Raw genomic sequence first — 12,609 nt, forward strand, 5'->3', positions numbered from 1 at the left:
CTATTATTAGTAATCACACAAATATTACAATATACGTAAGAGGTACACACTTTTTCTTTTTTAATCAAATAATTCACCAATAATACACTAAAAATTAACAAAATTAGCATAAACTCCCAATGTAAACAAAGTAAATATGGACTACCATCGGACTAGCTTCAACGTTGCCAATTTTCTCATTTCACGGCTTGTAAGCTTTAGGAGGCTGTGGTTGAGCGTGAAGATGTGATCGATGCAGGATCGTCCTGCTCGGAATCCTGCTTGTTGTTCATCTGTAAAAGTGCATATCAGTCACTTTCCTTTTTTATTTAAAATATTTCATAATTACAGCAACAAAAACAAGCACGACATCCCTACCCAGGGCCTATTTTACCAATAGGCCCGTGAGGCACCTGCCGCGGGCCCGCATTTTAATGGGGCCCGAAAGATCACCAAAAAAAAATTTTTATTGTAATAATAAAATACGTTTTCAAAATGTTTTCATTTTACGAACATGAAATGATAAATGATGACCCCACTGTTGATTTTCAAGCGACTTCACCTGTCACAAGTACATCTCCTTAATTCTCACAATAAAACACTGAAAAACGTTTGTTTTATGTTCAAACGTTTGTTCAGTGTTTTATTGTGAGATAAAATGAACTTCCATCAAGTAACGGTCGAATCCATCAATTATCTCCTTAATTTCCTATAGAAAACGACAATGTCAATACTTAACTCTTTTCCTAGCGACATAGCGATAACCAAAACATTTAAATCTGGAATTTCAAAAATATCTTATAAATATAAATAATCGACCGAATCAATATATTAATAAAATTAGTGAATGTGTTACAGAACTGGATAATAACAAAACCAGACATTTGCAAAGTGCAAGTTTTTATAAAATGAAAGTTAATTGGGAAAACATTCTTCGCGAGGGGTTAATGTACAGTCCTAAATGTGGCCGTGTTTATTGTTACGTTTTTAAACTAAATTTCCACGAAAAATATTGTTTTTTTAACTTTCGATGGGTATAATAGAGAGTTATCAAGTAACTCTATGAGAATACGGTAACGTTATAAATAACATGTAAAGTATACAGTAAAATAGCGTTACCGTATTCTCCTGGGGTTACTTGATAACTCTCTAATGACTGAAAAAATATCAATAGGATAGTTATTCAACATGAGCGATCTTCTGAACACATTTCATCAATTGGTACGTTAGTCAAGAGAAGTAGTACAGCAGGACAAATTGTATCATTAATGGAAAAAAGTTATTTAGAAGAAAAGGAACATTGGAGAAACGTTCTTTAACGAATAATAGCAACCGTTAAATTTTTGTCCATTCTTTTATGGTTCAACAACCAAATTATTTACAAAAGGAAATGACATATATACAGTGTGTCTATGTGTCGCATTTAAGATGAAGACAACCCTATATTTTGGCTTTCAAAATAAATACAGATTTGAAGTTTTGCACAGTCATACAGGTTGAATGTTCATATTTTTTAAGATACCTACTCGCTGAAATTTAAATTTTAAAGGCAGCCTACTGCCTACTGCGACTCCACAAACAGGGTAAATTTTCGATATTTTGCTTCCTGTTAGAAATATCGGAAAAAGTTATTTGAAAAAGATGCTCCCAATATTATTCTATCTCCAAATACCAAATTTCATAACAAAATTCGCACTTTTAGTTTTTTTATTATTTGATGAACTTTTTCCGATATCTTTAACGCGAAGCAAAATTTAAATTTCAGTAGAGTACCTTAACGACGTTCTACACCTTCGTTGCGGGGTATGCCTCTCAGAGGAAAGGGGGGGGGGGGAACTTATGCAAGCGAAAGTTGGTAACAATGCATTTATAGCAGAGTACTCAAATCATATGTTTCAGTATTGAATACTTTATAAAAATAAATTATAATAAAATTACGGAAATTACGGAATTAATTATAATAAATAAATTAAAAATGGTACGGTAAACAATCCTCATTTTTTAATATGTTATTCATTACAAAAAAACCTTTAATTTAAGCACTAATAATTAAAAATCGTAAATTTGGTCAAAAGTTATTAACTTTTTAAAAATTCCCATAAGAGCCCATGTTAAAACTTAACTTTGACCCTTAATAGTAATTAAACGGCACGGTAAAACAATTTTTAAAAAATCAAGTCTTAGTTTTTTTAAGTAAACTATAACATACTAAAATTTCATGCAAATCCTTAATTCTTTGCCGAAGGTGTAGAACGTCGTTAAGAAATGTGAAACTTCAACCTGTATGATTGTGCAAAACTTTAAATCTGTATTTATTTTTTTATTTTTTTTTTTTTTTATAGCTGAAATATAGAGCTGTCTTCATCTCAAATACGACACAGTGTATTTAAACAATGTTTAATTGTTTAAATATAAATTTTATTTATTGTTAATAAAAATTTAAATTTCTGGTGCTACTATATTTCTATTAATAAATAATTAATTCATTTAAAAAAGTTATTGATATTATTATTAAATCATATTTAGGGGCCCGAATATTGTGTAGTGCCTCGGGCCTTATTTGAAATAAAATAGGCTCTGTCCCTACCATCATGTTATTTCGTTGTGAATGGATACTGACAGCCCGAATTTTAGTTTGTTCAGGGATAATCAAATATGCACTCTCTGGTGATAACCCAGTAAGGTTCGAAATCGGTTAAAAGTGCTTTTGATGATCTCTGAACAAATTGAAATATAAGACGGCTCTTGTTTCGTTTTACAACGAAATGATTATTTATTTAGGTACTTCATAATTACTTCAATTTACATTTTTCTTTGTAGCCTATTTGATATGGGAGGCGAATACTACGGTTACGCAGCTGACATTACAGTTACCTTCCCAGTTAACGGTAAATTTTCTCCACAACAAAAAATCGTATACGAAGCTGTTTTAAAATCAAATGAAGCTGTCCTCAAAGCTGGTAAACCAGGAGTGTCATGGACCGATATGCATTTATTGGCCAATAGAGTCTTGCTGGAGGAACTTAAGAAAGGGGGACTTCTACAGGGTTCAGTAGATGATATGATAGCAGCTGATATTGCACCTATCTTTCAACCTCATGGTTTGGGACACTTTGTTGGTTTGAATGTGCATGATGTTGGAGGTTATTTGGAAGGAAACCCCGAAAGACCTACAAAACCTGGATTAAAAAGTTTGAGGACTGCTAGGATTTTAGAAAAAAATATGGTTCTGACTATTGAACCTGGATGTTATTTCATTAATATCGTAAGTATTTGTATTTCTTGCTAATATTTAGAACGGAATCAAATCAAATAACAGGCAAACGTTTTAGGTTCGTTTTGGCGGTCTACCAAAAGAACACTTCTCAATTTTTTTCCTTCTATTAGCGGAAGGCCACACGAGTGATAATTTACGACGCCGTAAAAGCAGTAAACTTGACCTGAACCAATTGTAGATTAAATAGGAGTTAGTCAACCAATGCCTCGTCAACTCATCTGGTTTACTGCTCTTGCGGCGCCGTAAATTATCGCCCATGTGGCCTTTCGCTTACTGTTAAATCTAACCTGTTTTTGTCTCTGAGTATCACGTTTATGTGCCATTGTTTTTGTGTATTTTCTTAACTTACTACGTATTACATTTTCCAATTTGTCCCTTACACACTTTCTCTTTATTTTGTCTTCCTCACTTGTTCAATTCTTCTCACTTCTTCTTCTTCTTCTTTTTGTGTAGACATGACTGTCTGTTTTTCAAATATGCCTCCAATAACATGTCAGATGTGCCTCCAGTACGTTTCATCGTTTTCGTGGTCTTCCCACTGTCGTCTTTCTATCGAGGAACCGTTTCTCGCCGTATCTACTACTCTATTTGTTGTCATTCGGCTTATGTGGTCGTTCCGTTCTACTCTTCTGTTTCTTACCCAGTTATTAATTAGCCCAATAAAATAAAATAAAGTCAAAATGTAATTCCGTACAGGTTGGAATAAATTTTTGAATCAAGTTTAGGTCAAGACACAAGATATTTTTAAGAAAGTATATGATTCATATGAGGGGATCATTGTTTAAATAATTAAAAATTGGTAATTTTTGCACAAAATTTACTTTTTTAACTGCTGCGACAATTCTTGTTTTTATTAAGGATTTTACAATTTTTTTCTGCAAAGATGAAGAATTTTATACAGGGTGTCTGCGTAACTTGGGACCATATGGGAAACTTCTTTAATATCAATTTTACGAAAAAAAGTCATTCTTTATAAAGTGCTCTGCATAGTCTAAAACCTAGGATGCAATCATCAGATATCAAATTTTGTCAACAGTATACGAGGTATGTCAAAAAATATGAATTTCGCTCAAGAGCAAACCACTTTTATATTTCAAAATATCAAAAAATTTTATAATGAAAAGTTATTTGTAATTAAAAACCATATTCAAATATGCAATAACAGCCTTCTACTTGAAAAAAAAATTTCTGAAATTTTCCTAAATTACCGATTCCGAACATCATTTTTATTTATTAGACATGTAATAACTCTTTTATTAATAATTTTAGGAAAAAAAGTTATTCTTCATAAAAATCTGTGAATGGTCTAAACCTCAAGATGCAATCATCAGTTATCCAAGTTTGTTAATTTTATACGAGGTGTGTCACGAGGTTTGTGAATTTCTAAATTCTTCTAAATTCATATTATTTGACACACCTCGTATAAAATTAACAAACTTGGTTAACTGATGGTTGCATCTTGAGGTTTAGACCATGTACAGATTTTTATGAAGAATAACTTTTTTTCCTAAAATTATTAATAAAAGAGTTATTACATGTCTAATAAATAAAAATGATGTTCGGAATCGGTAATTTAGGAAAATTTCAGAAATTTTTTTTTCAAGTAGAAGGCTGTTATTGCATATTTGAATATGGTTTTTAATTACAAATAACTTTTCATTATAAAATTTTTTGATATTTTGAAATATAAAAGTGGTTTGCTCTTGAGCGAAATTCATATTTTTTGACATACCTCGTATACTGTTGACAAATTTTGATATCTGATGATTGCATCCTAGGTTTTAGACTATGCAAAGCACTTTATAAAGAATGACTTTTTTTCGTAAAATTGATATTAAAGAAGTTTCCCATATGGTCCCAAGTTACGCAGACACCCTGTATGAGATTTACTAAATTAAATTTAACCCGTAATTTATTTAAATAATTTTAAATCAAAATTGAAAAACAAATTTCCAAAAAAATATTATTTGCAATATAAATAAGCACTATCAAATGTTTTGTTTGGCAGAATAAGTTGCGCTATATCACTATAAATTGACAAACAAATTGGTTGATAAATATTGAGTAGTTTATGAGAGATTTAATTTGTTTATAAAAAATTACCATTTTTTCAATTGCAAAAACGCGGTTATTGCCGATAGAGTATACAAGTTTTTAAGGTCTCATTTTTTGGCTTTAATGTATATTTTCGACAAGTGTATTGACAAATTAAAATTTTAATAAAACACCCCTTTAAAATGGCGTTTGGAAATTTATTGTATTTGTTTAAAACTTGTTTTTTTAATAACATCACCGGGATTACAAATTTTGAAATTTTTTTTCGATATTCGTGTTCCTGGTAGTTTTTGACACACTTACAAAAAAATTCTAGATCCATTTTTTGCCGAGATAGCTTTTCAAAGTTTAAAAATTATTAAATATTAAAGTAACGTTTACACATATCCAGTAACTAGCGCCAGTCTCACTGGAATGCCAGTGGCATGAAAAATAGACCACCTTTCTATTCGAGACGGCGCTGACAGACAGCGCTGGACTGGAGCATACTGGAGCAAAAAAATGTTTACATGATGCCACTAAAATGCCAGCGCTGTCGTGTCAGTGCGACTGGCGCCAGTTACTGGATACGTATAAACGCGCCTTAACATTTTAAAGATTGTGAGTACATATGTCAACCGTACTACTTGACAATGTCATTTATACATAGAGTTAAAATTTTAGAATATTTAAAAAAATAACGATTTTCGTAGCGACCTTAACTGAAAACGTTTTGCATAAAGAGTGGTGCAGTAGTGCAGTTAGTACTAGCTAAAAAAAATTTGGACACCCTGTATAAATAATTATGTTAATGTTTATACCGCTGAATAGAGGATTAATTACCTTTCAAATGAGCTATCACACGACTCCCATTCTCATTTAAAAAATCATCGATGACGTCATCACGCCCAGATGGGTGACGTCACTAGCATGATATATATGCCAAAAATTCGTAATTTAAAAATAAAAATTGACCATTTTAGGGATTTTTTTACAAAATTGTTCATTCTCGAGAAAATGAATTAATTCCAACCTTTACGTGCTCACTGTATGTATTTTACATTTAATTTTATAATCTTTTTAACAGGTAATACACTAAAAATTGTGTATATATTTGTTAATTTTTATTCACTTATATACATATATTTATATAGAGGTTGTCCTCAATTTTTTTTAAATATTATATTTTGTATTCACATTATCTTTGCGAGATTTTGCCAATGATTTGTACAAAAGAAAAGTTTTTATGATTCTTTAAGAAAAATTCACTATTTTGTTAAATTTTTAGAATAAAAATTTGTTTTAATACTCTTTTGTGATAATCTTTGGTGCCAACTTTTGTTTATTACAATACTAGAAAAAAAATTGTCTATAACTAATTATTGATTATTTATGGCAAAAAGGGTCATGCAGATGCTATTATTTTTATATGCTACCCCAAATTAAAAGAAAACATTGAAATTGGCCCATTATTAACAGAGATATTGGAAACTTCACCTCCGCAAATTTTCAGACAAAAAGTTTTCATTTAAGGTGCTACGAAAATCATCATTTTTCAAATTATTCTACAATTTTGATTATGTGTATAAATGACATTGTTAAGTAGTAAGGTTAATAGATGTAGTCACATAATACTTTTAAATTCAATATTGATAAACAAATTATGAATTTTTAAACTGGGTAAAGCTATCTCGGCCAAAAATGCTTCTAGAAAATTTTTATGCTTTTGTGGATATGTCAAAAATTACCAGTAATACGAATATCAAAAAATAATTTCAAGATTTTTACTCCCAGCGATGTTATTAAAAAATTAAGTTTTAAACAAATTACACCAATTTTCAAACGCCATTTTGGAGGGTGTCTAATTGAAAATTTGGTTTGTCAATACATTTATCGAAAATATACATAAAAGCAAAACAAGTGAGACCTTAAAAACTTGTATACTTTATCCGGCAACAACCGCGTTTTTGCAATTAAAAAATGGTAATTTTTTATAAACAAATTAAATATCTCATAAACTACTTAATATTTATTGACCTTTTTTGTCAATTTATAGTGATATTATAGCGCAACTTTTTCTGTGAAACAAAATATTTTATAGAGCTTATTTATATTGCAAATTTAATTAAATACTAAATTTAATTTAGTAAGTCTCATATAAAAGACTGTTTATTCATCTTTGCAGGAAAAAAAAGTAAAATCTTTAATAAAAACACGAATTACCGCAGCAGTTAAAAAAGTAAATTTTGTGCAAAAATTACCCATTTTTAATTATTTAAACAATGAACAACTCATATGAATCATATACTTTCTTGAAAATATGTTTTGTTTAGACCTAAACTTTGATATATTTATTCCAACCTGTACGGAATTACATTTTGATTTACATGTATTGTAATTTTATTTGATCAGTCTAAATGTTCTCCACCTTACATCTTCGTCGTATATCTATACTTCTAGCTCTGCCCCATAGTGTCACCATCAATTTTTCCAAGAGTTGTTATCTCTGCTGTTTCTAGTATTATTTTTGTCCTGTGTGTGCCAGGTCGTGTTTCTGCAGCCTATGTCATTATTGGTCTGATAACTGTTTTGTAAATTCTGCCTTTTTTTCCCTATATATATTTATTTCTCCACATTTTTTTATTCAGGAAACCTGCTGCTCTTTTGGCTCTATCCACTTGATCTTCCACTTCTACTTCGAGATAAGTGATGTCCAGATATTTTAACTTGTTACTTGTTCTATTATCTGACCTATAGCTGTAATTTACATCTTATTAAATTTGCTGTCATAACCATGCCTTTTGTGGGAAGATTAACATGTTAAATTTTCTGGCGGTTATTCTGGCGTAACTTGGAACAATATGGGAAACTTTTTTAATATCAATTTTACGAAAAAAAGTCATTCTTTATAAAGTGCTCTGCATAGTCTAAAACGTAAGATGCAATCATCAGATATCAAATTTTGTCAACAGTATACGAGGTATGTCGAAAAATATGAATTTCGCTCAAGAGCAAACTACCTTTATATTTCAAAATATCAAAAAATTTTATTATGAAAAGAGGAGTGTGAATTTCGAGAGTTGTCACGAGGTTTGTGAATTTCTAAATTCTTTCTAAATTCATATTATTTGACACACCTCGTATAAAATTAACAAACTTGGTTAACTGATGGTTGCATCTTGAGGTTTAGACCGTGTACAGATTTTTATGAAGAATAACTTTTTTTCCTAAAATTATTAATAAAAGAGTTATTACATGTCTAATAAATAAAAGTGATGCTCGGAATCGGTAATTTAGGAAAATTTCAGAATTTTTTTTTTTCAAGTAGAAGGCTATTATTGCATATTTGAATATGGTTTTTAATTACAAATAACTTTTCATAATAAATTTTTTTGATATTTTGAAATATAAAGGTAGTTTGCTCTTGAGCGAAATTCATATTTTTTGACATACCTCGTATACTGTTGACAAAATTTGAAATCTGATGATTGCATCTTAGGTTTTAGACTATGCAGAGCACTTTATAAGGAATGACTTTTTTTCGTAAAATTTATATTAAAAAAGTTTCCCATATGGTTCCAAGTTACGCAGACACCCTGTATTAAATTGGTACAGCATACGTTGTAAATCATCTTCACTCTGAAAGATGTGTATTACGTCATCTGCGTAGCAGATTATTTTAAGTTGTTTTTCTCCCATTTGGTATGATTTCATTCATGATCAGTTTGAATAATAGAGGACTTGGGGAATCCCCCTGTATTATTGCCAGCTTCAATTGTGTCGGTTAGTTCTTCCTCTACTTTTACTCCTCTTTTCACAACTCTTCCAGACTATATGCGCCATACTTTCAGAAACAGATAAACAAATATGAACCCTATCAGAACGTCTTGAAAATACAGGGTGTCCCGAAAAGAATGGTCATAAATTATACCACAGATTCTCTGGTCAAAAATATGTCGATTGAACTTCACTTATATACAATAGTGCACACAAAAAAAGTTACAGCCCTTTGAAGTTACAAAATGAAAATCGATTTTTTTCATATATCGAAAACCCTTCGAGATTTTTCATTGAAAATGGACATGTGGCATTCTTATGGCAGAAACATCTTAAAAAAAATTAAAGTGAAATTTGTGCACCCCATAAAAAATTTAAGGGGGTTTTGTTCCTTTAAACCCCCCCCCCCAAACTTTTGTGTACGTTCCAATTATATTAATATTGTGACACCATTAGTTAAACAAAATGTTTTTAAAACTTTTTTGCCTCTTAGTACTTTTTTGATTAGCCAGTGCTTATCGACCTATTTTGAATATTTGTCGAATCCATCACATATTCGTATATGGTTAAGTACGATTATAGAGACCTGTTAATAATCTGAAAATGTATTTATAATTTACATTTTTAGGTATATTTTGAAAAAGAAGCCATATCTCGATAAAAGGTAATTTGTCAAAAAAGACTAAGAGGCAAAAAAGTTTTAAAAACACTGTGTTTAACTAATTGTACCACAAGAATAGTGTAATTGGAACGTACACAAACATTTGGGGGGTTTAAAGGAACAAAACCCCCATAAAATTTCTATGTAAATATATTAAAAAAGAAGCTGCATCTCGATAAAAACTGGCTTATTGAAAAAATACTAAGAGGCAAAAAAGTTTTAAAAATGTTGTGTTTAACTAATGATCCACAATAATGAATTAATTGGAACGTATACAAAAGTATGGGGGGGTTTAAGGGAACAAAACCCCCATAAAATTTTTATGGGGTGGACAAACTTCACTATAATTTTGTTTTAAGATGTTACTGCCATAAGAATGATACATGTCAATTTTCAATAAAAAATCTCTAATAGTTTTCGATATATTGAAAAAAATCGATTTTCATTTTGTAACTTCATAGGGCTGTAACTTTTTTTATGAGCACGTTTGTACTGAGGTAAGTTAGGTTCAATCGAACTATTTTTGACCGCAGAATGTGTGGTATAATTTATGACCAATCTTTTCGGGACACCCTGTATAAATAGCCGCAAAGGATTTGATTTGATTTTGCCAACACAAAAAATACACAAATATGCCTGGGTCCAACCAGCGAGAAACACCAAGTCAATTATAGGTTATGTTATAACAAAACAAGAAGCACACATACTAAATGACAACCAACCAGCACAACCAAAACCACTGGAAACGAATGCACCCAAATACAATATTGATGCACTGCAAAACGACTCAACATAATTTTTATATAAGTTAGAACTTGTATAAAAATAAATCCAAAAATTAACAAGCCTGATGTACTCCTCAGCCCAGAATACCTACCAAGACATAATAAATAAAATCAATGAAGCAGCTTATGAAGGTCTCAGCACGATCCTAAGGAACAAAAATGATACACCATTGTGGTGGACAAATGACATCGAGAATTCACACAACAAAAAACAATCACATCAAAAGTGGCTGCAAACAAATGACCCAAATGATAGACGAACATGTGCAAGATCAAACAGAGAAGTAAAAAAATCTAGTAACTAATGCCAAAAATAACTTGGGAAAGTAAATGCAAAGAGCTCAACAAATATACAGGGTGTAACGAAAATACAGATCATAAATTTTATCACATATTCTGGGACCAAAAATAGTTTGATTGAACCTAACTTACCTTAGTACAAATGTGCATATAAAAAAAGTTACAACCCTTTGAAGTTACAAAATGAAAATCGATTTTTTTCAATATATCGAAAACTATTAAAGATTTTTTATTGAAAATGAACACCTGGCATTCTTATGACAGTAGCATCTTAAGAAAAAATTAAAGTGAAATTTGGACACCCTATAAAAAATTTATGGGGGTTTAGTTCCTTTAAACTCCCCCAAACTTTTGTGTACGTTCCAATTAAATTATTATTGTAGTACCATTACTTAAACACAATATTTCTAAAACTTTTTTGGCTCTTAGTACTTTTTTGAAAAGTCAGTTTTTATCGAGATCTCGAGATCAAATCCACCACATATTTGTATATGGTTAAGTACGATTATGGAGACTTGGTAATAATATGAAAATTTATGTATGATTTACATTTTTAGGTATATTTTGAACCGTATTAAAAAAGAAGCCATATCTCGATAAAAGGTGCCTTCTCGAAAAAATACAAAGAGGCAAAAAAGTTTTAGAAACATTTTGTTTAACTAATGGTATCGCAGTAATAGTTTAATTGGAGCGTACACAAACATTTGGGGGGTTTAAAGGAACAAAACCCCCATAAAATATTTATGTAAACATATTAAAAAGGAAGCCGCAACTCGATAAAAACTGCCTTATCGAACATAATTTTTATATAAGTTAGAACTTGTATAAAAAAGAGCCAAAAAAGTTTTAAAAATATAGAATTTAACTAATGGTATCACAATAATAATTTAATTGGAACGTACAGAAAAGTTTGGGGGGGTTTAAGGGAACAAAACCCCCATAAATTTTTTATGGGGAGCACAAATTTATAATTTTTCGTTAAGATGCACCTGTCATAAGAATGCCACATATCCATTTTCAATAAGAAATCTCTAATAGTTTTCGATATATTCGAAAAAATCGATTTTCATTTTGTAACTTCAAAGGGCTATAACTTTTTTTCTGTGCATATTTGTACTAAGGTAAGTTAGGTTCATTCGAACTATTTTTGGTCCCAGAATATGTGATTTAATTTATGACCTGTATTTTTGTTACACCCTGTATAAAGCGTCAGTAACAAGAGAAGCATGGAAAACGGTAAATCTGAGAACAAACAGAAAATAAACCAGTAGAATAGACAGAAAGACAGAAAAATATATTTTGCCGTTGGCCATTTATGTAATTTTTACTTATTATTAGGATACTATTAGCAGAACTTTTTATTTTACATTTTATTTGTTTTAGCTATTAGATAATGCCCTAGCTGATCCGATCAAGTCTAAATTTTTAGTCGCAGATGTTATTAACACTTATAGGAATTTTGGTGGTGTCCGCATTGAGGATGATGTCGTAGTTACAGAAGATGGTATTAAAAATTTAACCAAAGTGCCAAGAACGTAAGTTATTTGTATTTTTGTTAAATTCACATTATTTTTTCATATTGTCGGTAGTCAGATGTAGATAGAATCTGATGTCGGATGTATGAAAAGAGTTGAGGCGGACAGATGCCATTCTTCTTCTTCTTAACGTGCCCTATCAAGTCCCCTTGACGTTGGCGATTAACATGGCGAAACTGTCTCTGTCTCGAGCTATTCTAAATAGGTGTTCTGCTTTCTTTATTCCTGTCCACTCCCGGATATTCTTCAACCAAGAGGCCT

At 30.7% G+C, this 12,609-nt stretch overlaps 1 protein-coding gene across 2 annotated transcripts in view; it reads left to right on the forward strand.

Moving 5' to 3' along the window:
* LOC114336306 (xaa-Pro dipeptidase) overlaps positions 1–12,609 on the forward strand; it is a 58,690-nt gene that overhangs the window by 39,223 nt on the left and 6,858 nt on the right. For both annotated transcript variants that reach the window (XM_028286651.2, XM_028286650.2), the window contains 2 exons: positions 2,800–3,244; positions 12,197–12,348. In XM_028286651.2, coding sequence (XP_028142452.1) covers positions 2,800–3,244; positions 12,197–12,348 — 597 coding nt within the window. The remainder of the gene's footprint in view (positions 1–2,799; positions 3,245–12,196; positions 12,349–12,609) is intronic.

Source organism: Diabrotica virgifera, chromosome 10, assembly GCF_917563875.1.
Source record: "Diabrotica virgifera virgifera chromosome 10, PGI_DIABVI_V3a".
In the NCBI taxonomy this organism is placed as follows: domain Eukaryota; kingdom Metazoa; phylum Arthropoda; class Insecta; order Coleoptera; family Chrysomelidae; genus Diabrotica; species Diabrotica virgifera.